The sequence below is a fragment of the Suncus etruscus genome, chromosome 6 (genome assembly GCF_024139225.1).
Source record: "Suncus etruscus isolate mSunEtr1 chromosome 6, mSunEtr1.pri.cur, whole genome shotgun sequence".
NCBI classification, from domain to species: Eukaryota; Metazoa; Chordata; class Mammalia; order Eulipotyphla; family Soricidae; genus Suncus; species Suncus etruscus.
This window is the reverse complement of record NC_064853.1, coordinates 117,944,648-117,972,569: the sequence shown is the minus strand read 5'-3', so window position 1 is coordinate 117,972,569 and position 27,922 is coordinate 117,944,648. Positions and strand designations below refer to the sequence as shown.

General features: G+C 45.4%; 1 protein-coding gene and 1 non-coding gene across 6 annotated transcripts in view; one reads left to right on the top strand and one right to left on the bottom strand.

Annotated features, from left to right (window-relative positions):
• Positions 1–27,922, top strand: part of NSD1 (nuclear receptor binding SET domain protein 1) — a 127,057-nt gene that overhangs the window by 7,676 nt on the left and 91,459 nt on the right. For all 5 annotated transcript variants that reach the window (XM_049775685.1, XM_049775683.1, XM_049775684.1 and 2 more), the window contains one exon: positions 23,119–23,254. In XM_049775685.1, coding sequence (XP_049631642.1) covers positions 23,119–23,254 — 136 coding nt within the window. The remainder of the gene's footprint in view (positions 1–23,118; positions 23,255–27,922) is intronic.
• Positions 11,069–11,175, bottom strand: LOC126013005 (U6 spliceosomal RNA). Its single transcript, XR_007497343.1, has one exon. It is a non-coding gene; the product is annotated as a U6 spliceosomal RNA (small nuclear RNA).

Here is a 27,922-nt window from a genome sequence, read left to right as displayed (position 1 = left end):
ACTCCTGGCTCTGTGTTCAGAAATTGCTCTTGGCAGGCTCAGGAGACCATAAGGGATGCTGGGGATTGAACTCTCGGTTTGTCCTGGGTGGACTGTGTGCAAGGCAAATTCCCTACCACATGCTATGGCTCCAGCTCCCTCCCCGCTCTGCCCCCCTTCTGAAAACCTTGATCTGATGGTGGAGATAGATGCTTCTCTAGGTGTACAGACTGGTCTGGTTCTCATCTAAGAAAGGTCAAAGTTTTCCTTTTCCTTCCTTCCTCCCTCCCTCCCTCCTTTTATTATTTATTTATTTATCTATTTATTTTGGTTTTTGGGTCACACCCTGAAGCGCTCAGGGGTTACTCCTGGTTCTAGTCTCAGAAATCGATCCTGGTAGGCTCAGGGGACCATATGGGAATGCAAGGATTCGAACCACCAACCTTCTGCATGCAAGGCAAACACCCTACCTCCATGCTATCTCTCTGGCCCCCCCTTTATTTTATTTTGAGCCATACAGTAAGTACTTAAGGTGGCCATATGCATATGTGCTGCTAGGCACATAGGGTTCTGGAGATTGAATTGGGTGCAACTACATGTAAGTCAAGTGCTGTTTTGGAGTGGGGGCTGCACACACCTGCAGTGCTTAGTTCTTTTTTTTTTTTTTTTTTTTTTTTTTTTTGCTTTTTTTGGTTTTTGGGTTACACTGGGCAATGCTAGGGGTGTTACTCCTGGCGTTGCACTCATAAATTGCTCCTGGCAGGCTTGGGGACCATATGGAATGCTGGGAATAGAACAAGGTCCTCTCTCTGGGGTTGGCGGCATGCAAGGCAAAGACCCTACCATTATGCTATAGTTCGGCCCCATCTTGGTTGTTTTGCCTGGCTCTGTACAGTGATAACTCCTGACATGGCACAGGTGGTGCTAGGGATCAAAATATGGTCAGCCATGTGCAAGGCAAGGACTTTAACTCCTGTACTCTTTTATCCAGTCCTAGAGTATGGGTTTTATTAAATATAATTGAAAATATTGAGAAATTAATTTATTTGTTCTTATCTGTTGCTTTGGGGCCAGAGAGATGGTGCAGTGGCTAAGGTGTTTTGTTTTGTTTTGTTTTGGTCCACATACAGTGGCCCTTGGGAGTTACTCCTGTGCATAGAAATTGCTCCTTGGTGCTGGCGAGATAGCACCGCGGTAGGGCGTTTGCCTTTCATGCAGCTGATTCGAACAGATGTTGATTAGAATCCCTGCATTCCATATGGTCCCCCATGCCTGCCAGACTTCTGAGCACAGAGCCAGGAGTAACTCTGAGCACGGCTGGGTGTGACCCAAAAACCTCCCCCAAAAAAAGTTGCTCCTGGCAGACTTGGGTTTGGTAATCCCTGAGCATCACCCAGTGTGGTATAAAAAGGAAAAAAAAATCATAAGATATAGAGTTAAAAAATTGATGGTTGGGGGCATGGAAAAAAGAAGTTGATGGTTGGTTAATGGTTGAATTTTATAGTGTTCCAACACCCATTCCTTCATTCATTTCCTAACACCTCTGTATCCAGTTTCCCATCCTTCTCTCTCTCCCCCTCTTTCCTCTCTCTCTTTTCTCCCTCCCACCCTTCCTCCCACCCTCCCTCCCTCCACTTGGTTTGCAATACTCTTTCTGAAGGGGTATCATAATCACTTTACCTTCTTTCAGCACCAGTTCTTCAGAGCTATCATTTTCTTTTTTCTTTTTTTGTTTTTTTGGGTCACACCCGGTGGTGCTCAGGGGTTACTCCTGGCTGTCTGCTCAGAAATAGCTCCTGGCAGGCATGGGGGACCATATGGGACACCAGGATTCGAACCAACCACCATTGGTCCTGGATTGGCTGCTTGCAAGGCAAACGCCGCTGTGCTATCTCACCGGGCCCCAGAGTGATCATTTTCTTTTTTTCTTTTTTTTTTTTTTTGTAGTTTTTGGGTCATACCCGGCAGTGCTCAGGGGTTACTCCTGGCTCCATGCTCAGAAATTGCTCCTGGCAGGCACAGGGGACCATATGGGACGCTGGGATTCGAACCGATGACTTCCTGCATGAAAGGCAAATGCCTTACCTCCATGCTATCTCTCCAGCCCCAGAGTGATCATTTTCAACTGTCCTGGTCTTAGTGGTCCTTTTTCTGTCCTAAGTGCAGTTCTCCCTCCACCCAATTTATTTTTTTTTGTTTGTTTGGTCACACCCAGCAGTGCTCAGGGGCTACTCCTGGCTCTTTGCTCAGAAATCACTCCAGGCAGGCTTGGGGGACCAAATGGGATGCTGGAATTTGAACCACCTTCCTTCTGCATGAAAGGCAAACACCCTACCTCCATGATATCTCTCTGGCCCCCTTCCACCTTTTTTTGGAGGGGGGGTGAAATCACACCCGGCAGCATCCAGGGGTCACTCCTGGCTCTATGCTTAGAAATCGCTCCTGGCAGGCTCAGGGGACCATATGGAATGCTGGGATTTGAACCACAGTCCCTCTGCATGCAAGGCAGACGCCTTACCTCTATGCTATCTCTCCGGCCCCTCACCACCCTTTTTTTTTTTTGGTCTTTGAGTATTGTTCTTGTTTAAGCTGAGTTTTGTTTTGTTTTGGGGTCACACCCGGCAGCAGTCAGGAGTTACTCCTGGCTCTATGCTCAGAAATCATTCCTGTCAGGCTCAGGACCATATGAGACAACTGAATTTGAACCACCATCCTTCAGCCTCTAAGGCAAACTCCCTACCACTGTGCTAGCTCTCAGTCCCCCCTAAGCTGAGGATTTCTTGGTTTTTTTTTCTTTTTTTTTGTTTTTGTTTTTGGGTCACACCCAGCAGCGCTCAGGGGTTACTCCTGGCTGTACGCTCAGAAATCGCCCCTGGCAGGCTCAGGGACCATAGACCATATGGGATGCTGGAATTCGAACCATGTCCTTTTGCATTCAAGGCAAATGCCTTACCTTTATGCTATCTCTCTGACCCCTAAGCTGAGGATTTTTAAAAGTGAAGTCTGTCTCAATGCAAATACAGCTGAACTTGAGAGCGATACAATTAGAAGACTCCTTTTTGTTTGTTTTTGGGTCACACCCAGCAGCACTCTGGGGTTACTCCTGCCTCTGCATTCAGAAGTTGCCCCTGGCAAGCTCTGGGACCTTATGGGGTGCTGGGATTTGAACTACTTTCCATCCTGGGTCAGCTTGTGTGCTGTGCTGTCTCTCCTGCCCCAAGATTATTTTATTTTGGTGCCACAGTGGCAGTGCTCAGGGATTGAGTTGTCTTTTTTCTACAAAACACCTGATATAAGCCTCTTGAGATATCACTCTGCCCCCTTAAACTCGACTTTTTTTTGGTTTTTGGGCCACACCAGGTGACTCTCGAGTTACTTCAGGCTATGCCCTTAGAAATTGCTCCTGTCTTGGGGGACCTTATGGAACACGGAGGAGGGGGGGAATTGAACCTATGGGACAAGGGAGTGGTGGTGGTGAGTGGGGATTGAAACGTGGTCTGTCCTAGGTCAGCCGTGTGCAAAGCAAATGTCCTATCACTACGCCACTGGCCGGCCCCCCTAAAACTCAGTTTATATATTTGTATCCCCCTGATATATTCCAATTGATTTCATTAGTTATAGTGATCATTTTAGTGCATCTGAATTGAATGCTAGACTGATACTTTAGAAAGTCCTGATTTGTGCCTGAGAGATAGCATAGAGATAGGGCGTTTGCCTTGCATGCAGAAGGACGGTGGTTCAAATCCCGGCATCCCATATGGTCCCCAGAACCTGCCAGGAGCGATTTCTAAGTATAGAGCCAGGAGTAACCCCTGAACGCTGCTGGTGTGACCCCCCCCCCAGACAACAACAAAAGAAGAAAATCCTGATTTAGCAATTGCTTTATATACTTTTAATATTTTGTTGTCATACTGTGATAGAGTAAAATTGTGAAAGTTTCATAGGAATTGCTTTGGTTGTCATCCCTACTTGATATTAGAAAGATTTTTTTTTTTTTTTTTTTTTTTTTGGTTTTTGGGCCACACCCAGCGGTGCTCAGGGGTTACTCCTGGCTGTCTGCTCAGAAATAGCTCCTGGCAGGCACGGGGGACCATATGGGACACCGGGATTCGAACCAACCACCTTTGGTCCTGGATCGGCTGCTTGCAAGGCAAACGCCGCTGTGCTATCTCTCCGGGCCCTTAGAAAGATATTTAATTTAAGGTTACATTGTCTGTTGCTTTGAATATCTCCTAGAAGCAAATTGCCTCCTGTCAGAAATGACAGTCTCTCTTGTTTGTCCTCATTAATTCTTCAATTACTTTTTTCTGCATTTAGTGATTGTAATTATGGTCCATAATACAAACCTTGTGCTTTTATGTGTTTTGTTTTTGAGTCACATCCTGTGGCACTCAGAAGTTAGTCTTGGCTCTGCACTCAGAAATCTCTCCTGGCAGTCTCAGGGGACCATATGGGATGCCGGGATTCGAATGGCTGTCCTTCCTGAGTTGGCTGAGTGCAAGGCAAACCTGAACGCTGTACTGTCGCTCCGGCCCCAGACCTTGTGCTTTTAATTGGTTTGTGCCATCTGACCCCTGCCAGTGTGCCTATATAATGTTCTGTGCTTTATATGGTGTATCTGCTAGGTAAAAATCCCATGTTTTGTTTATTTTTGCTTTTGAGCCACACCCAGTCATGCTCAGGCCTCCTCCTGGCTCTGTATGCAGGCCTCACTACTAACTCTGCCAGGTATGACACCCCAAATATTGTAATAAAATTGTATTGGGGGGCCGGAGTGATAGCACAGTGATTGTACAGCATTTGCCTCGCATGGGGCAGACCTGGTATCTATGAATCCCTGACATCCCATATGGTCACTCCCAGGAGTGATTTCTGAGCGCCGAACCGGGAGTAACCCCTGAGTGCTGCAGATGTGGTCCCCAAGCCAAAATTAAATAAATTAAAAAGTAAAAGAATTTTTAAAAACGTGTGATAGGGAGATTGGAAGATGAAATGCCTTAATTTGCTTCACTTTCTCATGATTGTAAGTAGAATTAGGCTTTATTGTTTGTTTTTGTGCCATACCCAGTGATGCTCACTCAGGCTTAGTTCTGGCCCTGCACTAAAGAATCTCTTGATAGAACTGGGTTTGATTGTGTGCAAGGCAAGTGCCTTATTTGCTGTACTATGTACTCTTTCTCTTTCTCATTTATGCTTTTGGATCACACCTAGTGGTGCTCAGGGCTTACTGCATACTGCTCAGGTATCACTGCTAGTAGGGGTTGAACCTGGAAGTCTGCTTTGTGCAAGCTAAGCACCCTATCTACTGTACTATTTCTGGTCCCTGTGATAATTAAGAGATAAGTTCTCATTTTTGTCCACTAGAGGGACTGGAGAAGTGAACAATTTGAGTTTGTTTTGCATGTTGGAGGCTAGGGTTTCAGTCCAGGCAGCACAAGGAGTGATGACTTGGAAGTACAAATGTTGTGGAAGCCCCTGAACTACACCAGGTGTGACCTCCAAAACAAAACAAAAGTTCTCCTTGAAAGTCCTGAGCTGCTGTCCTTGCCTATAAGACTTTTGACTTCTGATTAGGTATTGTTTCAGTGAATATAGAATGCTTCTGAAGGTTGAATGGAAGCACTGTATAATGATTTAAGTGATACCCAATTTTTTTTTTGGTTTTGGGTCACACTGGGCAGTGCTTAGAGGCTACTCCTGGCTCTACGCTCAGAAATCGCCCCTGGCAGGCACGGGGAAACATATGGGATGCCAGGATTCAAACCACTTTTCTTCTGCCTGCAAGGCAAACAAACGCCTTACCTCCATGCTATCATTGGCCCTTTTTGCTGTTTTTTTTTCTTCTTCCGGTTTTTGGGCCACACCCGGCAGTTCTCAGGGATCACTCCTGGCTGTCTGCTCAGAAATAGCTCCTGGCAGGCACGGGGGGTGGGGGGGTGGGGGGGGGAGAGAAGACACACAAGACCATGTGGGACACCGGGATTCGAACCAACCACCTTTGGTCCTTATGCTATCTCTCCGGGCCCCTGCCTTTTTTTTTTTTTTTTTTTTTTTTCCAAATTTTTTGGGCCACACCCGGTGACGCTCAGGGGTTGATTACTCCTGGCAATACGCTTAGAAATCGCTTCTAGCTGGGGTCAGTGAGGTGGCGCTAGAGGTAAGGTGTCTGCCTCGCAAGCACTAGCCAATTAAGGACCTCGATCCCCCGACGTCCCATATGGTCCCCCCAAGCCAGGGGCGATTTCTGAGCACTTAGCCAGGAGTAACTCCTGAGCATCAAACGGGTGTGGCCAAAAAAAACCAAAAAAAAAAAAAAAAGAAAAGAAAAAACAAATCGCTCCTAGCTTGGGGACCATATGGGATGCCAGGTGATTGAACTGTGGTGTATCCTAGGTTATCGCTTGCAAGGCAAATGCCTTAACACTATTGCCACCACTCCGGCCCCTGATACTTAATTAAAAAAAAAATTAAATCCCTGAGAGATACAAAAAAATGTTTGCTCTGGAAAAATGTCATGATTATAACATTGAAGAAGGGAGAATAGAAGAATCCCTATGTATTCTACACCTAGCTTTAAGAACTGTCAATATGGGGATGGAGTGGTGGCACAAGCGGTAGGGCATTTGCCCTGCACGCCCTAACCTAGGACTGACCGCGGTTTTATCCCCCAGCATCTCATGGTCTCCAAGCCAGGAGCAATTTCTGAGCACATAAGCATAACCAGGAGTAACCACTGAGCGTCACCAGGTGTGGCCCAAAAAGAAGGGAAAAAGAACTATCAATATTCTGCTGTTTTGTTTATTTTGGAGGAGGGCATTTGGGCCACACCCAGCAATGCTTAGGGCTTAAAGTTTCTGGTTGTCCACTTAGGATCTCAGGAGATATTAGGCTCAAAACTTGGGTTGGTCCTTGTACAAGGTAAATCCCCTTTGCTATGCTGGGCTTTGTCTTCGGATTGTTATCAATCAAATGACAGGATTTGAACCACTATCCTTCTGCATGCAAAGCAAATGCCCTATTTCCATGCTATCTCTCCAGCCCCTATTTACTAGCTTTTTTTTTTTTTGTTTGTTTTTTCAGGCCACACCCGTTTGATGCTCAAGGGTTACTCCTGGCTAAGCACTCAGAAATTGCGCCTGGCTTGGGGGGACCATATAGGACGCTGGGATCGAACTGCTGTCCTTCCTTGGCTAGCGCTTGCAAGGCAGACACCTTACCTCTAGTGCCACCTCACCAGCCCTTATTTACTAGCTTTTAAAAAAAATTTTTTATAGGGACCGGAGAGATAGCATGGAGGTAAAGCATTTGCCTTCCGTGCAGAAGGATGGTGGTTTGAATCCCGGCATCCCCTATGGTCCCCTGAGCCTGCCAGTAGTGATTTCTGAGTGTAGAGCCAGGAGTGACCCCTGAGCGCTGCCCGGTATGACCCAAAAACCAAAAAAAAAATTTTTTTTGGCCTTACCCGTTTGATTCCCAGCATACCATATGATCTTCTGAGAGCCTGCCAGTAGTAATCTCGAGTGCTGCCATTTTTGGCCCAAAAACCAAAAAAGAAACCAAACAAAAACAAACAAACCCCCGAAAACCTTAATTTTCTCCAAAGAAATTACAAATTAAAGGACTTGAGCAATAATAGTACAGCGGTAGGGCATTCGCCTTGCATGTGGCAGACCCAGGACAGATGTTAGTTCGATACTAGCATCCCATATGGTCCACCAACCCTGTTTGTTTTTGTTGCTTTTGGGCCACACCTGGTGATACTCCGGTTTACTTCTGGCTCTGTGCTCAGAAATCGCTTCTAGCTTGTGGGACTTGTGGGATCATATATGATGCATAAAACCAAGGTCCCTCCTGAGTCAGCTGCATGCAAGGCAAACACCTTACCACTGTGCTCAGGCCCCATGCCAGAGGTGATTTCTGAGTACAAAGTCAGGAGTAATCCCTGAGCCTCTGTGTGTGACCCAAAAACCAAAACCAAAAAGAAACAAAAAAATTAAAAATTAAAATTGATTATTTAGAACTGTTACAGGTTTTATTATTTTAATTTTTTTTGGGCCACACCCGTTTGATGCTCAGGGGTTACCCCTGGCTAAGTGCTCAGAAATCGCCCCTGGCTTGGGGTGGGGACCATATGGGACGCGGGGGATCGAACTGCGGTCCTTCCTTGGCTAGCGAACCGCGGTCCTTCCTTGGCTAGCGAACCGCTGTCCTTCCTTGGTTAGCGCTTGCAAGGCAGACACCTTACCTCTAGTGCCACCTCGCTTTCCCAAATTTTTTTGTTTTCTTTTGGGTCCCACCCGACAACGCATAGGGGTTACTCCTGGCTCTGTCCTCAGATCATTCCTGATGAGGCCTGAATGTGGGGTGGGGGAACACTATGTGGTACCTGTGGAGCGTTGGCTATGTACAAGGCAGATAGATGCCTTACCCACTTTACCTACTGTACTATCTCTCAGGCCTTACGATTAAAATAAATGTTTTGGGGAGCCATTCAGGGCTTATTTTTTTTTTTTTAATTTGGTTTTTGGGCCACATCCGTTGATGCTCAGGGTTTACTCCTGGCAAGGAGCTCAGAAGTCGCTCCTAGCTTGGGGGACCATATGGGACACTGGGGGATTGAACCACGGTCTGTCGTAGGCTAGCGCTGGCAAGGCAGACACCTTACCTTGCAGGGGTCCTCAAACTTTTTAAACAGGGGGCCAGTTCACTGTCCCTCAGACCATTGGAGGGTCTGACTATAGTAAAAACAAAACTTATGAACGAATTCTTTTTATTTTTTTTTGGTTTTTGGGCCACACCCTGTGACGCTCAGGGGTTACTCCTGGCTATGCGCTCAGAAGTTGCTCCTGGCTTCTTGGGGGACCATATGGGACGCCGGGGGATCGAACCTCGGTCCGTCCTAGGCTAGCGCAGGCAAGGCAGGCACCTTACCTCCAGCGCCACCGCCCGGCCCCATGAACGAATTCTTATGCACACTGCATATATCTTATTTTGCAATCAAGAAACAAAACAGATACAAATACAATATGTGGCCCTCGGGTCATAGTTTGAGGACCACTGCTAGCGCCACTGCGTCGGCCCCATCTTTTTTTTTTTTTTTTTAAAGCCAGTCAAATTGAGCAGTGGGGATGTTTATATACCAACTTTTGTGATACGTTAATAAGTTCTGATAAACCATTGCCATCGGACCAGCCTCAGGGATTAGTCTTTACTCTGTGTTCAGGGGTCATTGTTGGCTGTGTTTGGGGGAACCACATGTAGTTCTAGGGATCCAGTTGGTTAGCCTTAATGCAAGGCAAGCATCTAAAATCCTATACTATCTCTGACCATATTGGGTTGGTGGCTTTCTTTTGAGGTTTGGACCATACCTAAGGGTGCTCATGGCTTGTTCCTAGCTCTGTTCCTAGCTTTTGTTCATAACTCAGAATTATTCCTGGCAAGTGCTCAACATGCTATACTAACTCTCAGGCCTTTTTTCTTTTTCTTTTCTTTTTGTTTTTGGGTCACACCCGGCAGTGTTTAGAGGTATACCAGGGGTAACTCCGGGCTCTATGCTCAGAAATCGCTCCTGGCAGGCTTGGGGGACCCTATGGGATGCCGGGATTCGAACCACCGTCCTTCTGCATGTAAGGCAAACAAACGCCCTACCTCCAATGCTATCTCTTCGACCCAGAGTTTTCTTTTCTTTTTTTTTTTTTTTTGGTTTTTGGGCCACACCCGGCAGTGCTCAGGGGTTACTCCTGGCTGTCTGCTCAGAAATGGCTCCTGGCGGGGCCGGGCGGTGGCGCTAAAGGTAAGGTGCCTGCCTTGCCTGCGCTAGCCTTGGACGGACCGCGGTTCGATCCCCCGGCATCCCATATGGTCCCCCAAGCCAGGAGCAACTTCTGAGCACATAGCCAGGAGTAACCCCTGAGCGTTACTGGGTGTGGCCCAAAAACAAAAAAAACAAAACAAAACAAAACAAAAAAAAAAGAAATGGCTCCTGGCAGGCACGGGGGACCATATGGGACACCGGGATTCGAACCAACCACCTTTGGTCCTGGATGGCTGCTTTCAAGGCAAACGCCGCTGTGCTATCTCTCCGGGCCCCTTTTTTTCTTTTTTCTTTTATTTTTTTGTTTTTTTTGGGCCACACCCGTTTGATGCTCAGGGGTTACTCCTGGCTAAGCGCTCAGAAATTGCCCCTGGCTTGGGGGGACCATATGGGACGCCGGGATCGAACCCGCGGTCCTTCCTTGGCTAGTGCTTGCAAAGCAGACACCTTACCTCTAGCGCCACCTCGACGGCCCCAGGTTTTCTTTCTTTTATTTCTTCGATGATAGCATGTGAACCCAGTAGTAATTCTTTAGTAGGATGAATGTCATAAAGGAGAGACATAAGAGACATAAAGGCTTAGGGAGATAGCTTTGATTTCACCTACACAAAATGGCATACATACCCTTAGAATCTTGGTGTATGGCATTTGGTTTTGGGCTAGGAAATGGGAGTCAGGATTTTAGCTGAGTAGTAATTGGATAAGATTGTATGTTTTCAGTTTTTGATTGGCTGGCAGGAGTTGTTTACCTGTATAATAATTAAAATTTAGAGTTCTGGGCTGGAGAGTTATTAAGTTAAGGCCCTTGCCTTTCCAGGGGCCATCAATGATAGAAATAATCCCTGGGCACTTTCTTTTTGCTGTTTTTGGCCACACCTGGCCGTGCTCAGGTATTACTCCTGGTTCTCAGGGGACCATAGGAGATGCTGGAGACAGAATTCAGGTCAGCCGCATACAAGGAAAATGCTCTGCCCACTCTAATTTCCCCTCACCCAGCACTTCTAGGTGTGGCCCGTTCCCAAACAAAGAAACGTGCAAGCATACAAAGATCTCTGGGCCCTGAGATTCTCTAGAAGTTAAGGCACTTACTTTGCCTCATGTACATCGGATGCCAATTTCATTAGCAGTACCATAAATGATTGGGCATTCTCAAGACAGCTAGAATAAAAGTTGACACCACCAAAAGATGGTAAGGGTGCAGAGAAACCGTTTCACTTAAACACTGCTGGTGAGAAACGACAGTTACAATTGGCAGTTTTATATCAGAATTTTTTTTTAAATATGGAATGCTTCACAAATTTGCATGTCATCCTTGCGCAGGGGCCATGCTAATCTTCTCTGTATCGTTCTAATTTTAGTATGTATGCTGCCGAAGTGAGCATTTCATATCAGATTTATCCACCAACAGGACCAGGGACCAAAGGACCATCTGGCTCAAAGGGCTAGAAGTCTTATGAAAGAGTTTGATTTGCCACTGCATTGTACCCTGGGCACTAGTGACTTCCATGCACTCAAGTTGCTCCTGAATACCACCTTACCTGCTGTGCTTGTTTATCACTCTGGCCCCTAATGTTTGTTTATGTTTTTCTGGCCATATCTATTGGCATTCAAGTATTCAAGGTTCTAGCTGTCTTGAGAATAATACAGTGTTATCTTATGGATTTCATTTTAATGCTTGAGGTTGATGACTTTGAACATCTTGTTTTTGTTTGTTTTTCGACCACACCCGGTGACATTCGGGTTACTCCTGGCTCTATGCTCAGAAATCACTCCTCACTTGGGGGACCATATGGGATGCCTAGGGATTGAACCAAGGTCCCTCCTAGGCTAGCGCGTACAAGGTAGACACCTTACCGCTTGTGCCAGCCCTCTGGCCCCATGTAAACCCTTTTTTCAGATACTATCCATTATCTTTTTCTTATTTATTTTTTTGGCCACACCCGGCATCACTCAGGGTACTCCTGAGCAGTGTGACCCAAAAACAACAAACAAACAAACAAACAAACAAAAAAAGAAATTGGTCCTGGCAGGCTCTAGGGATAATGGCAGGGTTGGCTGCGTGCAAGGCAATGTCTTACCCACTGTGCTATGGCCCAGTATCACTTTTTTATATAGCCTGGATTAGTGATTTTTAGTACAGTTTTTTATAATTTGGACCACTGATTTTCAGTTTTTATTTATTTTTTTTGAGCCACACCCATTGGTGCTCAGGGGTTACTCCTGGTTGTCTGCTCAGAAATAGCTCCTAGCAGGCATGGGGGACCATATGGGACACCAGGATTCGAACCAACCACCTTTGATCCTGGATCGGCTGCTTGCAAGGCAAATGCCGCTATGCTATCTTTCCAGACCCTGATTTTCAGTTTTTTGACACTTGTATACTGGCAAATGGGAACCCCTTTCCCAGGTGATCTACAGTATTTTTTGTTTTGTTTTGTTTTTGGGTCACACCCAGCAGCTCTCATGGGTTACTCCTGGCTCTACGTTCAGAAATCGCTTCTGGCAGATTTGGGGAACCATATGGAATTCTTTTTTTTTTTTTTTAACCATATGGAATTCTGGAACCACCATCCTTCTGCATGCAACACAAATGCCCTACCTCCATGCTATCTCTCTGGCCCCTACAGTATTTTTTTTTTTATTCCCTCCCCCTTCCCCTACAGTATTTTATTTATTTATTTTGGTTTCTGGGTCACACCCGGCAGAGCTCCTGGCTTTACACTCAGAAATCACTCCTTGCAGGCTCCGGGGAATTTTTTTTTAGTAGTTTTTTACAGTGTTTTTTTTTTTTTTTTTTTTAAGTATCTTGATTCTCAGTATCTTTTTATATAATCTGAATCGGTGATTTTTTTTTTTTTTTTGCAGTCTTTTGACATCTGTATACTGGCGCCTGGAAACCTTTTTTCCAGATGATCTACTTTTTTTTTTTTTTTTTAAATGGTTTGGGCCACATCCCGTGACGCTCAGGGGTTACTCCTGGCTATGCGCTCAGAAGTTGCTCCTGGCTTGCAGAACCATATGGGACACCTGGGGATCGAACCATGGTCCATCCTAGGCTACCTCTAGCGCCACCACGCCGGCCCCTGATCTACTTTTTAATGCTCTGTACATATCATAATTTAAAAGTATTGTTTCCATTTTTAGAGAGAGAACCAATAAAAATCTTAAATACATTTGTGGCTTCCCCTTAATAAATTGGGATGGATTTGAGTATGTCTTGTTGTTATTAGGTGAAATTACTTTATATTAAGGTTTCTAAAATTATTTTCCAATCTCAAGTGACCTTATGTAAAATACCATAATACTATGTTAGAGATTGCTGGAAGATAAAAATCCATTTTGGAGGATGAACAATTATATTTACACATTAGGTTAAATTAAAAATAATTACTGGTTATATGATATCCCCTCCTGTCCCAGCAACAGTCTATAGGTGATCTTTCTTGGCAAATTATGAAGGTATATGTCCCTTGTCTTCTTTAATTTATCTTGATGTTGTAACTGGAGCTGTTGGTAAGATCCCTGGTGAAAGTAGGGAATGTACAAGTTACATGTACCCAGTCAAAACCAGACATTTATAACGCTAATTGTCACAGGAATCTTTCATCCCTAGGCATTTCTTTAACAAGGAGATGGCCCCCTTGATAGTGCATTGAATTTTCCTATAGTATGTATATGAAGGAGCAGTGAATGCTCTACTCTGAAAGAGAAGTGCAGAGCAGTTGTTGATTGGTAATTTAGGACTACGGGTTAATTAAAGTGGCTTTTGTTTACACTCCAGGCAATACTTAGGTGGCGCTGTGGTCAGAAGTTGCTCCTGGCCCATTTCGGGGACCATATGGGATGTCAGGAATCATTGGGAGGGTACCAGATCACTATCTGTGGGGCCACACCCTATGGTGCTCAGGGTCTCATTACTCTTGGCTCTGGGCTCAGATATCACTTCTGGCAGTGCTGGAAGACCATATGTGTTTCTTTGACCCCTTGTATTATCTGCCCGTCTTTTTTCCCTACCCCCTTGTGTGTGGGAGGAGGTTCTCAGGTTTTCATGTTCAACCAGGTGATAATTTTGGGCTTCAGCAACAAAGGATGATAGTTCTCAGAACATGGGGCTGGAATAATAGCACAGCTGTAGGGTGTTTGTCTTGCACTTGGCTGACCCAGGATCTGGGTTTGATTCCCGGCATCCCATATGGTTCCCCAGCCTTCGAGGAGCAATTTCTGAGCATAGAGCCAGAAATAATTCTCAAGTGTTTTGGGTGTGGCCCAAAAACCAAAAAAAAAAAAAAAAAAAAGTTCTCTTGAGGCCAGAGAGATAGCACAGTGGTAGGGCGTTTTGCCTTGCAAGCAGCCAATCCAGGACAGTGGTTTGAATCCCAGTGTCCCATATGGTCCCCTGAGCCTGCCAGGAACAGTTTCTGATTTTTGGGTGTGACCCAAAAACCAAAACCAAAAAAAAAAAATGTCCTTAGAACAAAAATCCTGAAGGCAAAGATAAAAGGAAAGAAGACAAAGGAAAAACAAGTACAGGTCCTGCTCAATAGTTCCAGCATGAGAATTGCTGGGTGCATAGATATTCCTCAAGCATTGAAAGAAAATTTAGGAACAGAAAGACACAATGCAGGGGGTGGAAAGACATGGAGGTAAAATATTTGCCTTGCATGCAGAAGGACGGTGGTTTGAATCCCGGCATCCCATGTAGTTCCCCAGTCTGCCAGGAGCGATTTCTGAGCGTAGAGCCAGCCAGGAGTAACCCCTGAGTGCTGCCAGGTGTGAACCGAAAATCAAAATCCAAAAAAAAAAAATAAGAAGAAGCAGTTTGTATCGAACCGTTTAATTTTCTCTGGTCAGGATCATGTTCATGGTCAGTAAGGAAGAAAGCTCAGATTAAGAGCGTGAGGCAGGGAGCTGCTAAATTTGCGCAGCTGTAGGGCATTTGCTTGGTTTGTGGTTGATCCAGGACAGACCTGGGTTCGATTCTGGGACCTGCGTTTTATTCCTGGCATCCCATATGGTCCCTTGAGCCTGCCAGGGGCTATTTCTGAGCACATAGCCTGGAGTAATCCCTGAACACTGCTGGGTATGCCCTCCCACCAAAAAAAAAAGTCTGAGGAAGGTTTGTTCAGTTTTTGTATACCACAGGGGGCTTCCTGTGTATAGCAGTTTTTTTTATTGCCTCTGTTTCTGCATGTTTCCAAACCTGTTCTTTGTGGCTCTGAAGACACAGGGCAGAATCTTGCATGCAGGTCAGTGGTTCGAATCCCGGCATTTCATATGGCTCCCTGAGCCTGCTGGGGGCAATTTCTGAGCTTACAGCCAGGAGTAACCCCTGAGCACTGCCAGGTGTGATCCAAAAACCAAAAAAAAAAAAAAAAAAAAAAAAAAAAAAAAGTAAGACATTGGGCCCGAGAGATAGCACAGTGGTAGGGCGTTTGTCTTGCACTCAGCAAATCCTGACCAGAAGGTGGTTTGAATCCCTGTATCTCCTGTGCCTGCTAGGAGTAATTTCTGAGCACCTAGCCAGGTGTGATCCGAAAACAAAACAAAGGCAAAACAAAACAACACATTAAAGATGAACTTTATTATCAGGAACAATAAGAGCTGACTCTCCAATGTGATTACAAGTACAAAGAGTAGGAGAGACTGGAGGGAGGCTCTCAAAGTAGAAAAGGGTTTGTGAGTCGATCTCAAGGCAGCATGAGACATCTTTAGGGGGTACAGCGGGGCTCAGTGCCAGTTATGCCTTCCTTATATTCAAAGGTGTAGGAGGTGTATGGTAATGACTTGGTTGGGTGGGTAAGCAGATTGTGCCAATGTGGGGAGAGTTTCTTTTTTTTGGGGATGGGGGGTTTGGGCCACACCCGGCGGACCATATGGGACACCGGGATTCGAACCAACCACCTTAGGTCCTGGATTGGCTGCTTGCAAGGTAAACACTGCTGTGCTATCCTCCAGGCCCTTGGGGAGAGTTTCTGAATACCGTGTACTATATGCGCTTTATGTATTGAACATGGTATGCAGTTAGTTTGAACAATAATAGGAAGGTATCTATACAGTTTTAGATATGTAGAGTACATACTATTTTCATTTTGCAGCCATACTTTGTAGTATTCATGGGTTACTCTGGTGCATTGCTGGCAGTGCTATTTTCAGTAGTGGCAAGGGGAAACATCAGGATGCTGAAGATAGGGCCCAGACTTACTACATGCATAGCACAGACATGAACTCTGAACTTGTCCAGGCCATGCATCGCTATTATTTTTATTGGGGAGTAGTGGTTGGTGTTACTCATGGTGAGGCTCAGGGCTTACTTGGGGTCATGTTCTCAGGGGTCACTCTTGGTACTCAGGGTACATACCTACATGGTACTGGGAATTAAATGGAGATGGGTGCTATGCAGTGCAAGCGTTTAAGTGCCTTGTGCTGACTCTAGGCCCCAAGAGTGCCTGCTGCTTACAATTATATTATCCTAGCTCCAGGAAATGCACGGTAGTTAAAGTACTAATAATTAAGATAAATAAGTATTTTTTTTTTAATTTTTTTTTTTTTTTGGTTACATAGCGGTGCACATGGGTTACTTTGACTGAGCTCAGAAATCACTCTTAGTAGGCTCGGGGACTATATGGGATGCCAGAATCAAACCAGGGTGCATCCTGTGTTGGCTGTGTGCAAGGCAAAATGCCCTACCGCTGTGCTATTGCTCTGGCCCTAAGATAAATACATGGAACCATTGTGTGTGGCTTCAGTTTTCCTATCATGAAGAAACTTCTGATTTCTTCTAGTATTTGAATTTTCACTCTTGGCAGGCTCAGCAGACCACCCATTAGGAATAGAACTAGTCCTCTAATAGCTCTACTGGAGCAGTCCAGCTGCCAGTGTATTCATTTATAGGGATGCAAATGAGGCATCCAGCTAGGGCACTCCCATTCTTTCTAGACCTTTCAGTGGGTAGGTAGTACTGGTGTTTTTTGGGTTCAGATTTTTCACTGTTGCTAGTTAGTTCTGTTCTAGGGCATTCCTCTGTGGTTCTGAAGCTCCAAGGCAGAGCTTGTGTTCACTTCCTTCCCACATACAAACGGTATAAGGTTTCACTTTATTTTTCTTTTTTCTTTTGTTTTTCGGGCCACACCTGTTAGATGCTCAGGGGTTACTCCTGGCTAAGCACTCAGAAATTGCCCCTGGCTTGGGGGGACCATATAGGACACCAGGGGATTTGAACTGTGGTCTTTCCTTGGCTAGTGCTTGCAAGGCAGACACCTTACCTCTAGCGCCACCTCACCGGCCCCCACTTTATTTATTTATTTATTTATTTATTTATTTATTTATTTATTTATTTATTTATTTATTTGTGGTTTTTGGGTCATACCCGGCAGTGCTCAGGGGTTTTTCCTGGCTCCGTGCTCAGATATCGCTCCTGGCAGGCACTGGGGGGGGGGTGGCATATGGGACGCCGGGATTCGAACCGATGACCTTCTGCATGAAAGGTAAACGCCTTACCTCCATGCTATCTCTCCGCCCTCCCCCCCACTTTATTTTTCTTTAAAGAAAAATATCTGTTAAAATTAGGTAGGATTGGGACCTGAGAAATAGTACAGTGACCTTTGCCTTGCAAGCAGCCGAACCAGGACCAAAGGTGGTTGGTTCGAATCCTGACGTCCCATATGGTCCTTCATGCCTGCCAGGAGCTATTTCTGAGCAGATAGCCAGGGGTAACCCCTAAGCACTGCCGGTGTGGCCCCAAAACCAAAAAAAAAAAAAAAAAAAAAAAAGTTAGCTCTTGAGAGTACAGGAATCCTGCTCACTTGGGGGTTTGATTCCTAGCACCACTTATGGTCTCCCAGCATTGCCAGGAGTGATCCTGAAGCACAGAGCCAGGAATTAGCCCATAGTATTGCTAAGGGCTAAACAAGTACAGAAAGTGTGTGGGTTGATTTCAATTCTCTGCACCATATGTAATCCCTGAGCCCCTCTCAGGGGTTATTAGTTTGTATTGCCAGTCCCCCTCATGCACCCCAAAAACATGCTGATGTGTCATGTTTTCAGATTGTTTTTGAGATTTTGGTCAATGGACCAAGTAACGTCTGCTGGCAGACATGAGAACAGCTGCAAATTATAGCCTGAGTGGTTTTGCTTGTTTGGTATTTTGCCAATAGGAATTACAGTTGATCATTGAGTATAGTTCTTTAATGTGCAGACAGTAAGAAAATCTTTATTATTTAAGAATTGGACTGGTGCAGCATATAAAGCAAATATTTTTTGGATTGTTTCTGTTGTTTAGTGGCTACTCTCAGTGCAGTGCTTGAGACCACTCATCTCCTAACCTGGCTCCCCAATGCCCTAGACCCAATTCCTGCCCACACAAAGCTTCCTTCCTTCCTTCCTTCCTTCCTTCCTTCCTTCCTTCCTTCCTTCCTTCCTTCCTTCCTTCCTTCCTTCCTTCCTTCCTTCCTTCCTTCCTTCCTTCCTTCCTTCCTCCCTCCCTCCCTCCCTCCCTCCCTCCCTCCCTCTCTTTCGTTTTTGGGTCATACCTGGCAGCACTTGGGTTACTCCTGGCTCTATGCTTAGAAATCACTCCTGGAAGGCTTGAGGGACCATATGGGATGCCGGGATTCGAATCATCATCCTTCTGCATGTGAGGCAAACATCCTGCCTCCGTGCTCTTTCTCCGGTCCCCAGAGAGCATTTTTAATAGAAATTAATACGAGTCCCTGTATTTCTTTTTCTTTTCCCCACGTGGCGGCACTTGGGTTACTCCTGGCTCTGAGCACAGAAATCAATCACTCATGGGGCCAGAGCGGTGGCGCAAGCAGTAAGGTGTTTGTCTGCCTTGCGAGCGCTAGTCAAGGACTGACCTTGGTTCTATCCCCTGGCGTCCTATATGGTCCCCCAAGCCAGGAGCAATTTCTGAGCTCATAGCCAGGAGTAACCCCTGAGCGTCACCAGGTGTGGTCCAAAAAAAAAAAAAAAAAAAAAAAAGAAAAGAAAAAAAAATCAATCACTCCTGTCTGGCTCTGGAGACCATATGGATGTAGGGGATCGAACCCAGGTTTGTCCCAGGTCAGCTGCAAGGCAAACGTCCTACATCTGTGCTATCACCCGACCCCTGTATTTCTATTTTGGTACTAGCTGTTAATTTGGGAAAATTACTTGATTCCTTGCTTTCTTCGTGGTTCTGTGGAGCACATCTGGTGGTGTTCAAGGATCACTCCTAGTGGGCTGGGAGAACATATGGGATGCTGGGATTGAACCCAGATTAACCATTTGCTAGGCAAATTCTCTACCTGCTGCTGTACTGCCCAACCCTTTGAACTGTCTCCCACAAAAGCTCCCCAAAATGACCCTTTTTATGGGGCCCATACCCAGCAGCACTTAGGGATTACTCTTGCCTATGTGCTCAGGAATCATTCCTGGTAGGCTCAGAAGGACTATATGGGATGCTGGGGATCAAATTGGGTTGGCTGTGTGAAGGCAGACAAATGTTGTTGCTCTGGGTCTTAGGACAGTTTTTTTTTTTTGGTTTGGTTTGGTTTTGTGCCACACCTGGGTGGCCACTCAGGTTACTCCTGGCTCAATGCTCAGAAATCACTCCTGGCAATCTCGAACCTGTCCTTCCTAGGTTGGCACTGTGCCAGCAAATGACCTACACAGTACTATCACTTCAGCCCCTAGGCATGAATTTTTTGTTTTCTTTTGGGGCCACACCCAGCGCACTCAGGGCTTACTCTTGGCTCTGTACTCAAGAATCACTTCTGGCAGGATTGGGGGACCATGTGGTATGTTCGAACAGAACCTATCCCTGGGTCGTCATCTTGCAAGGCTCTGGCTCCCAAGGCTTAGATTTTTTTGTTTTGTTTTGTTTTGTTTTTGGGTCACACCCAGCAGCGCTCAGGGGTTACTCCTGCCTCTATGCTCAGAAATTGCTCCTGGCAGGCTCAGGGGACCCTATGGGATGCGGGATTTGAACCACCGTCCTTCTGCATGCAAGGCAAATGCCTTACCTCCATGCTATCTCTCTTTTTTAAATTGCTTTTTGAAATTGCCTTCGAAAGGGACTTGTTACCCTAGAATGAACTGAATGCCCAATTCTGATAGATAAGTGCTTAGCTGATGGTATAGTACTAAGAGCAAAGTAAGTTTCCATTTTCACTTGTGCTGGGAGGAGTTTAGGTTTGACCTCAGGAGCTTCCTGTAGGAAGGTCATTCTGGGACATTTCTATATTCTCAGGTTACTTCTAAGTTTTACTGTAAATACAGAATTTTTCTCCTGACTAAATAGAATAGACAACATTCCTTGCACTCAGAAAAAGTAGTTGTGGAAGATTTGTTATAGTTAAGATTGTCTCACCCCACCCCCTTTTAAGATCTCAATCTGTGGAAGGTTAACTGGTAACCTGAAAATTGATTAGAGAGGGTAAGGATAGAAAGTCTAGTGGGTAGGGGCCGAAGTGGTGGCGCAAGAGGTAGGGCGGTTTGCCTTGCATGGCCTAACTTAGGATGGACCACGGTTCCATCTCCAGGAGTCCCAAATGGTCCCCCAAGCCAGGAGGGATTTCTGAACGCATAGCTAGGAGTAAACCCTGAGTGCCACTGGGTGTGGCCCCAAAACAAACAAAATTCATGCCTAGGGTGTGGCCCAAATAAAAAGGAAGAAAGTACAGTGGGTAGAGTATTTGTGATGGAAGTGCTGACCTAAGTTCAACCCTCAGCATCCCATATGGTCGCCTGAGCATTGCTAGGAGTAATTCTTTTTGTTTTTTTGGGCCAAACCCGATGATGCTCAGGTTACTCCTGGCTATGTGCTCAGAAATCATTGCTCATGATTTGGGGGACCATATGGGACACTGGGGATCAAATCTCGGTCAGTCCTGGATCAGCCACGTGCAAGCCCTACCACTTCACCATCACTCTGGCCCCCCCTCTAGGATTAATTCTTGAGTGCAGAGCTAGGGTATTGTCAGGGGTTAATCTCAGAAAGCTGAAACAGAAAAGAAAAAAAAAAGAGGGGACCATATGGGATGCTGGGATTCAAACCACTATAAGTCCTGAGTCAGCCACATGCAAGGCAAACTCCTTTCTGCGTGCTCTCTCTATGGCCCCTTACTGTCACTTTTTTATTTCTGATGTCTACATGTTTCACTTTTTATTTATTTTTTTTGGGTTTTTGGGCCACACCCGGCGGTGCTTAGGGGTCACTCCTGGCTGTCTGCTCAGAAATAGCTCCTGGCAGGATTGGGGGAACCATGTGGGATTCTGGGGATCCAATGCGGGTCTCTTCCAGGTTGGCCACGTGTAAATGCCCTACTACTGTGTTCCAGCCCCGATAATATCCATCTTTGTTATCTCATGTTGAGCTTTGTATTGCTGGTGTTTATTAAGATTGTGAATTGAATTGTGGGTTTGACATTAAATTTTGGTAATCGGGGCTGGCGAGGTGGCGCTAGAGGTAAGGTGTCTGTCTTGCAAGCCAAGGAAGGACCACGGTTCGATCCCCCAGTGTCCCATATGGTCCCCCCAAGCCAGGGGCAATTTCTGAGCGCTTAGCCAGGAGTAACCCCTGAGCATCAAACGGTGTGGCCGTAAAACCAAAAAAAAAATTTTTTTTGGTAGTGTTCCTTTCTAGAGTAAAATTGATCTTTAAAAAAAAAAAAAGATTTTTTCTTGGGGCCTGGAAATAGTACAGTGACCAAATTTCAACTCTCAACTCCATTATGGAGAGCTCCTGGGATCTCTAGGTATGAACCTTGAGCCAGAATTAGCCTGGAGCACTGCTGATTGTGGCCCCAAAACCAAATTGTTCTCTGCCCATGCTCTGCTGATGTGGATCGCATACACTTGGTTGTGCTAAAATCTTGGCTGTGGTTCTTGGTAGTGGCTGCACATCAAGCCACAGTGCTCCTCTAAGTACTAAGTTCTCACAGATCCCTGGTGTGTGCTGGAGATTGTGCTCTCGATTGTGACCCCAGGTCTCAGATCACAGAGCTGCCAGAGCCTCACTTGGTGTGCTTGGGTGGCCCTGGTTAGGAAACTCTTGGCCACAGGCTTGCTAGGCCATTTGTATTTTTAGCTCACATGGTGGTAGTTATGGGGCTATTTGGGGGGGGGGGGATTTGTCAGCGATCCAACCTAGAGAATCACACATGGTTAGCACTAAGCCACCCTCCATGGTAAAAATTTAAAGCGCTTCCGAAGAGAACAGCTATATATTTGTTTTTTTATTTTTGGTTATAGCCTGTAGTGCTCAGGGGTCATGCCTATCAGGTTTGAGCAACCCTTTAGAGTGCTGGGGATCCTGGGTTGGCTGCTTGCAAGGCAAGTGCTCCACCTGCTGTACTATTGCTAAGGCCCCTAAATGTATTTTTATTTATTCAGCTATAATGGTTTCCTTCTGGCCTGTTACTTTTTCAGAGGAATTGTAGGAATGTGGTGCTAGACTATTTAAGAGTTTGACTCTTGGGGCCGGCGAGGTGGCGCTAGAGGTAAGGTATCTGCCTTGCAAGTGCTAGCCAAGGATCAGGACTGCGGTTCGATCCCCTGGTGTCCCATATGGTCCCCCCAAGCCAGGGGCAATTTCTGAGCGCGTAGCCAGGAGTAACCCCTGAGCATCAAATGGGTGTGGCCCGAAAAACAAAAAAAAACAAACAAACAAAAAAAAGAGTTTGACTCTTTTTTTTTTTTTTTTTTTGGTTTTTGGGTCACACCAGGCAGTGCTCAGGGGTTATTCCTGGCTCAGAAATTGCTCCTGGCAGGCACGGGGGACCATATGGGACGCCGGGATTCGAACCGATGACCTCCTGCATGAAAGGCAAATGCTTTACCTCCATGCTATCTCTCCGGCCCCTGTCTTTTTTTTTTTTTTTTTTTTTAAGAGTTTGACTCTTGGGGCCGGGCGGTGGCGCTGGAGGTAAGGTGCCTGCCTTGCCTGCGCTAGCCTAGGACGGACCGCGGTTCGATCCCCTGGCGTCCCATATGGTCCCCCAAGAAGCCAGGAGCAACTTCTGAGCGCATAGCCAGGAATAACCCCTGAGCGTCACAGGGTGTGGCCCAAAAACCAAAAAAAAAAAAAAAAAAAAAAAAAAGAGTTTGACTCTTGGCTGGTGTGGTGGTGCAAGCAGTAGGGCGCCTTGCACATACTAGCCTAGGATGGACCATAGTTCGGGTTCGATACCCCAGCATCCCATATGGTCCCCCAAGCCAGGTGCGATTTCTGAGCGCATAGCCAGGAATAACCCCTGAGCGTCACGGGGTATGGCCCAAAAACCATACCCCCCACCCCCCAAAAAAGGAGAGATCGATTTACTGATACTCCATGTTTTGTCTATCTCAAGTGTCAACCCAAGAAAAAGTCTATACCCCTGAAGTATGAAGTTGGAGATCTCATCTGGGCAAAATTCAAGAGACGCCCATGGTGGCCCTGCAGGATTTGTTCTGATCCGTTGATTAACACACACTCAAAAATGAAAGGTAAGACTGCATTTGATTGTAGGTGATAAGGTAGAGTGCAATTGTGGCTTTGCAATTTCCTTGCCTTTACCTTTCTTAATGAATCACTAATATATATTACCTTTATTCTATAAAACTTTGTTTTATTTCTTTTCTGTGATTTAATTATCTGCAGTGATTATTCTAGGAATATGTTGGACTCCTATCTTGACTTTGTTATTCAGAGTTGCTTTTTAGTATATTTATGAAAAACTTTAGTTTGGTATCATTCTTTACCCTCCCCCCCCTTTTTTTTTTTGGACCATACCTGCAAATGGTCAGGACTTATTCCTGGCTCTGCATTTGGGATTACTCCTGGGTGTGTTTCGGGGGACCCTAGTGAGCTCCTGGGGATCAAACCCAGGTTGGCTGAGTGTAAGGCAAGCACACAATACACTGTTCTCTCTTTCAGCCCCAAATATTTGACCTTTTTTATTTTGAGTTTTTTTAAGTTACGGTAGTCCCTTTAGTTTCTGTATTTTGGATGTTACTTTGTTCTTTTTTTTTTTTTTTTTTGTTTTGTTTTGTTTTGGGTCACACCTGGCAGCGCTCAGGGATTACTCCTGGCTCTACGCTCAGAAATCACTCCTGGCAGGCTCAGGGGTTCATATGGGACTCTGGGATTCGAACCACTGACCTGCATGCAAGGCAAATGCCCTGCCTCCATGCTATATATCCGGCCCTGTATTTTACTTTATTAGTATCTCAGCTATCTGCAAAATATTAAAGGTGTTATCTGATTATCTGAAACATTTTTAGGGGAGGGGCACATCTGGTGGTGCTCAGGGTTAGTTTCTACACTCAGGAATCACTCCTTACAGCCTCAGGAGACCATATGGAAGGCCCGGTATCGAATCTGGTCGCCTGCATATCAGGCCCTACCTGTTGTGCTATTACTCTGACCCCATTAGGTATCTGAAACTTATCTTGAACTTCCTTTTTTATAATCTTGAAATTTTAATACAGCTTTCAGTACATTTTACCTCTGGTTTTTTTTTTTTTTTTTTTTTTTTTTTTTGTTTTTGTTTTTGGGTCACACCCGGTATTGCTCAGGGGTTACTCCTTGGCAGGCTCGGGGGACTGTATGGGATTCCGGGATTTGAACCACTGACCTTATACATGCAAGGCAAATACCTCCATGCTATCTCTCCTGTCCCATACATTTTAGCTTTAGAGTTGATTAAAATTATTTTTAGAAGATTTCTTGAAATTTTAATTGAATTGAACTTATTTCCACAAGATTTAAAGTCAGTTTAATTCTTTGTTTTTTTCCTATTTTGTCAGTTGTTTCAATGTTTCTAGTTTGTTTTTATGAATCCAGTGTTATTTTCCTTTTAATATTACTATTAATAAATAAAAGGTTTTTTTTTTTTTTGGTTTTTGGGTCACACCCGGCGGTGCTCAGGGGTTACTCCTGGCTGTCTGCTCAGAAATAGCTCCTGGCAGGCACGGGGGACCATATGGGACACCGGGATTCGAACCAACCACCTTTGGTCCTGGATCGGCTGCTTGCAAGGCAAATGCCGCTGTGCTATCTCTCCGGGCCCAAATAAAAGTATTTTATGTACATTTAATTGTTGCTTTTTACTTCATTGAATACTTCTTTTTTTTTTCTTTTGTGGTTTGTTTACTTTGGGTCACATCTGGCAATGCTCAGGAGTCCTGGTGGGGATTAAGGGACTTGACTGTATGGCAGTGCCTCTCAAATAGTGGGCTGGGCCCCCAGGGGTGTCCCCTTTACAGACTCAAGGCTCTGTAAAGGGGTGTGAGTTTGACCTTGGCAAACACTGTCATAACAAGCTAAGCCCCATGTTTATGTCTCTGTATGTCTCTGGAGCTGAGAGTTGCTGTGCCTGCTTCAAACCCCACTTAGAAAAGCTATGCATTGCAAAATGTGCTCATTGTAGCCGTTAGTCCAGACATCACCTCTGATTAAAAAAATCAGCTCATATTTCTGAGCAGACAGCCAGGAGTAACCCCTAAGCACCACCGGGTATGGCCCAAAAACCAAAAAAAAAAAAAAAAAAAAAAAAATCAGCTCAAATTATTTGATATATTTTCATTTTGCAGGTTAAAGTTTTTTTTTGTTTTTTTTTTTTTTTTGGTTTTTGGGTCACACCAGCAGTGCTCACGGGCTACTCCTGGCTCTATGCTCAGAAATCGCTCCTGGCAGGCTTGGGGGATCATGTGGGATGCCGGAATTTGAACCACCGTCTTTCTTCATGAAAGGCAAACGCCTTACCTCCATGCTATCTCTTCGACCCCTAAAGTTTTTTTTAATAAAGATACTATTTACAGTTCCGTGGGGGGGGTGCCGCGAAAAATGTTTTCTTCTTCCTAGGGGGGCATGACAGAAAATAATTGAGAAGCACTGCTCAATGGAATGCTATATATTAATTCCTTTTTGGCCATGTGCAATAAAAGAAAAAGAAATGCAAAGGAAAAATGTTGGCAAATCTCTGAAAACCTCTCCTTTTCGAATGATAGCCATATTAATTCTTAGGGTGTTCTGCTCTCTTTTCTCCCCTACACATCTGGCTGTGGCTGCAATGAGTGGGTTCTGTACACACTTGGTTTTAGTCACTGGCATGCTTGCTGGGGTTTCATTGAGGCCCACAATGGTGCAACTGTAAGGTGTATTACTGCTCATACTGTACTTGCATCTCAAGCCATGGCACTCACTTGCTCCCAAAATCCAGAGAGCTCGTTTTTTTTTTTTTTTTTTTGGGGGGGGGGCACATCTGGCACTGCTCAGGGGTTACTCCTGGCTTTATGCTCAGAAATTGCTCCTGGCAGACACAGGGACCATATGGGATGCCAGGATTCGAACCACCGTCCTTCTGCATGCAAGGCAGATGCCTTACCTCCATGCTATTTCTCCAGCCCCTAGCTCAAGTTTTTTGACACGGGGAGTTGTTGAGAATAGAATCTCTGGGTCTATCATATTTAGCTAATAAGGGGGCAAGATCATGGTTCCATTTTGCTGCACGAAATAATCCAAATCAGGCTGAGGGTGAAGCACATGTAGTCTGGCAGTCTTCTGCCTCTTATCAAGCTGTCTACCAGAACTGTGTTTTTGTTTTTTTGGTTTCCCTTTTTTTTTTGGGGGGCCACACCCGTTTGACACTCAGGGTACTCTTGTCTGTGTGCTCAGAAATCGCTCCTGGCTTAAGGGACCATATGGGATGCCAGGGGATTGAACCGTGGTCCATCTTAGGCTAGAGAACTGTGTTTTTATTGAGTACAGAGACCACCCCTGGGTAGAGGAGTAAGACAGATAACTCAGGCTGTCCTGAGCCAGTCCCGCATGGCTTACATGCAAAACCAAAATTGTAAAAAATGTAAAAATTGTAAAAAAAACGATAGAAAAGAACCACAGGGGCGGAGAGATATCATGGAGGTAAGGCATTTGCCTTGCATAGAGAAGGATGGTGGTTTGAATCCCTGCATCCCATATGGTCCTCTGAGCCTGCCAGTAGAGATTTCTGAGTGTAGAGCCAGGAGAGATTTCTGAGTATAGAGCCAGAAGTAACCCCCTGAGCGCTGCCGGGTATGACCCAAAAACAAAAAATCAAAAAACAAAAAAGAACCACGGATGATCCTTGTTTTGGATGAAATTAGGTTGTAAAGAAAACAGATAATGAAACTAGGGATGATCTTTATTTTGTTGAAACAAGGTATGATCTAACAGGAATATTTTATCCTGACAGGTTTAACCTCCCTAGAGACAGAGTAGATTATTGGTTTCTTAGGGAAAGGTTGTTAAAGGGTATGTGATTTCTTTGGGGAATAAGTGTTCTAAATTGATTTCTTGTTAATAGTATAGTGAATCTACTCAAACACTTGAATGCCACTTCAAGAGGTTAAAATTCAGAATATGGGGCTGGAGAGATAGCATGGAGGTAGTGCATTTGCCTTGCATGCAGAAGGATGGTGGTTTGAATCCCGGCATCCCATATGGTCCCCTAAGCCTGCCAGGATTGAATTCTGAGCGTATAGCCAGAAGTAACCCCTGAGCACTGCTGGGTGTGACCCAAACCACCCCCACCCCCCAAAAAAAAATCAGAATATAGGGCCTGAGCGATACCACAGCAGTAGGGTATTTGCCTTGCACGGGGCCAACACAGAATGGACCCTGGTTTGGTTTGGGGCTTCCCGTATGGTCTCCCAAGACCAGGAACAATTTCTGAGCACAGAGCCAGAAGTAATCCCTAAGCACTTCTGAGCGTGACCCAAAAACCATCCCCCAAAAAATCAAATTCAGAATTTAGAGGATTGACTATACTTTTTTTTTTTTTTTTTTTTTGTGGTTTTTGGGTCACACCCGGCAGTGCTCAGGGGTTATTCCTGGCTCCAGGCTCAGAAATTGCTCCTGGCAGGCATGGGGGACCATATGGGACACCGGGATTCAAACCGATGACCTCCTGCTTGAAAGGCAAACGCCTTACCTCCATGCTATCTCTCCGGCCCCTGACTATACGTTTTTATTTAAAAAACAATTTCTGGGGTCCGGTGAGGTGGCGCTAGAGGTAAGGTGTCTGCCTTGTAAATGCTAGCCAAGGAAGGACTGCGGTTTGATCCCCGGTGTCCCATATGGTCCCCCCAAGCCAGGGGCAATTTCTGAGCACGTAGCCAGGAGTAACCCCTGAG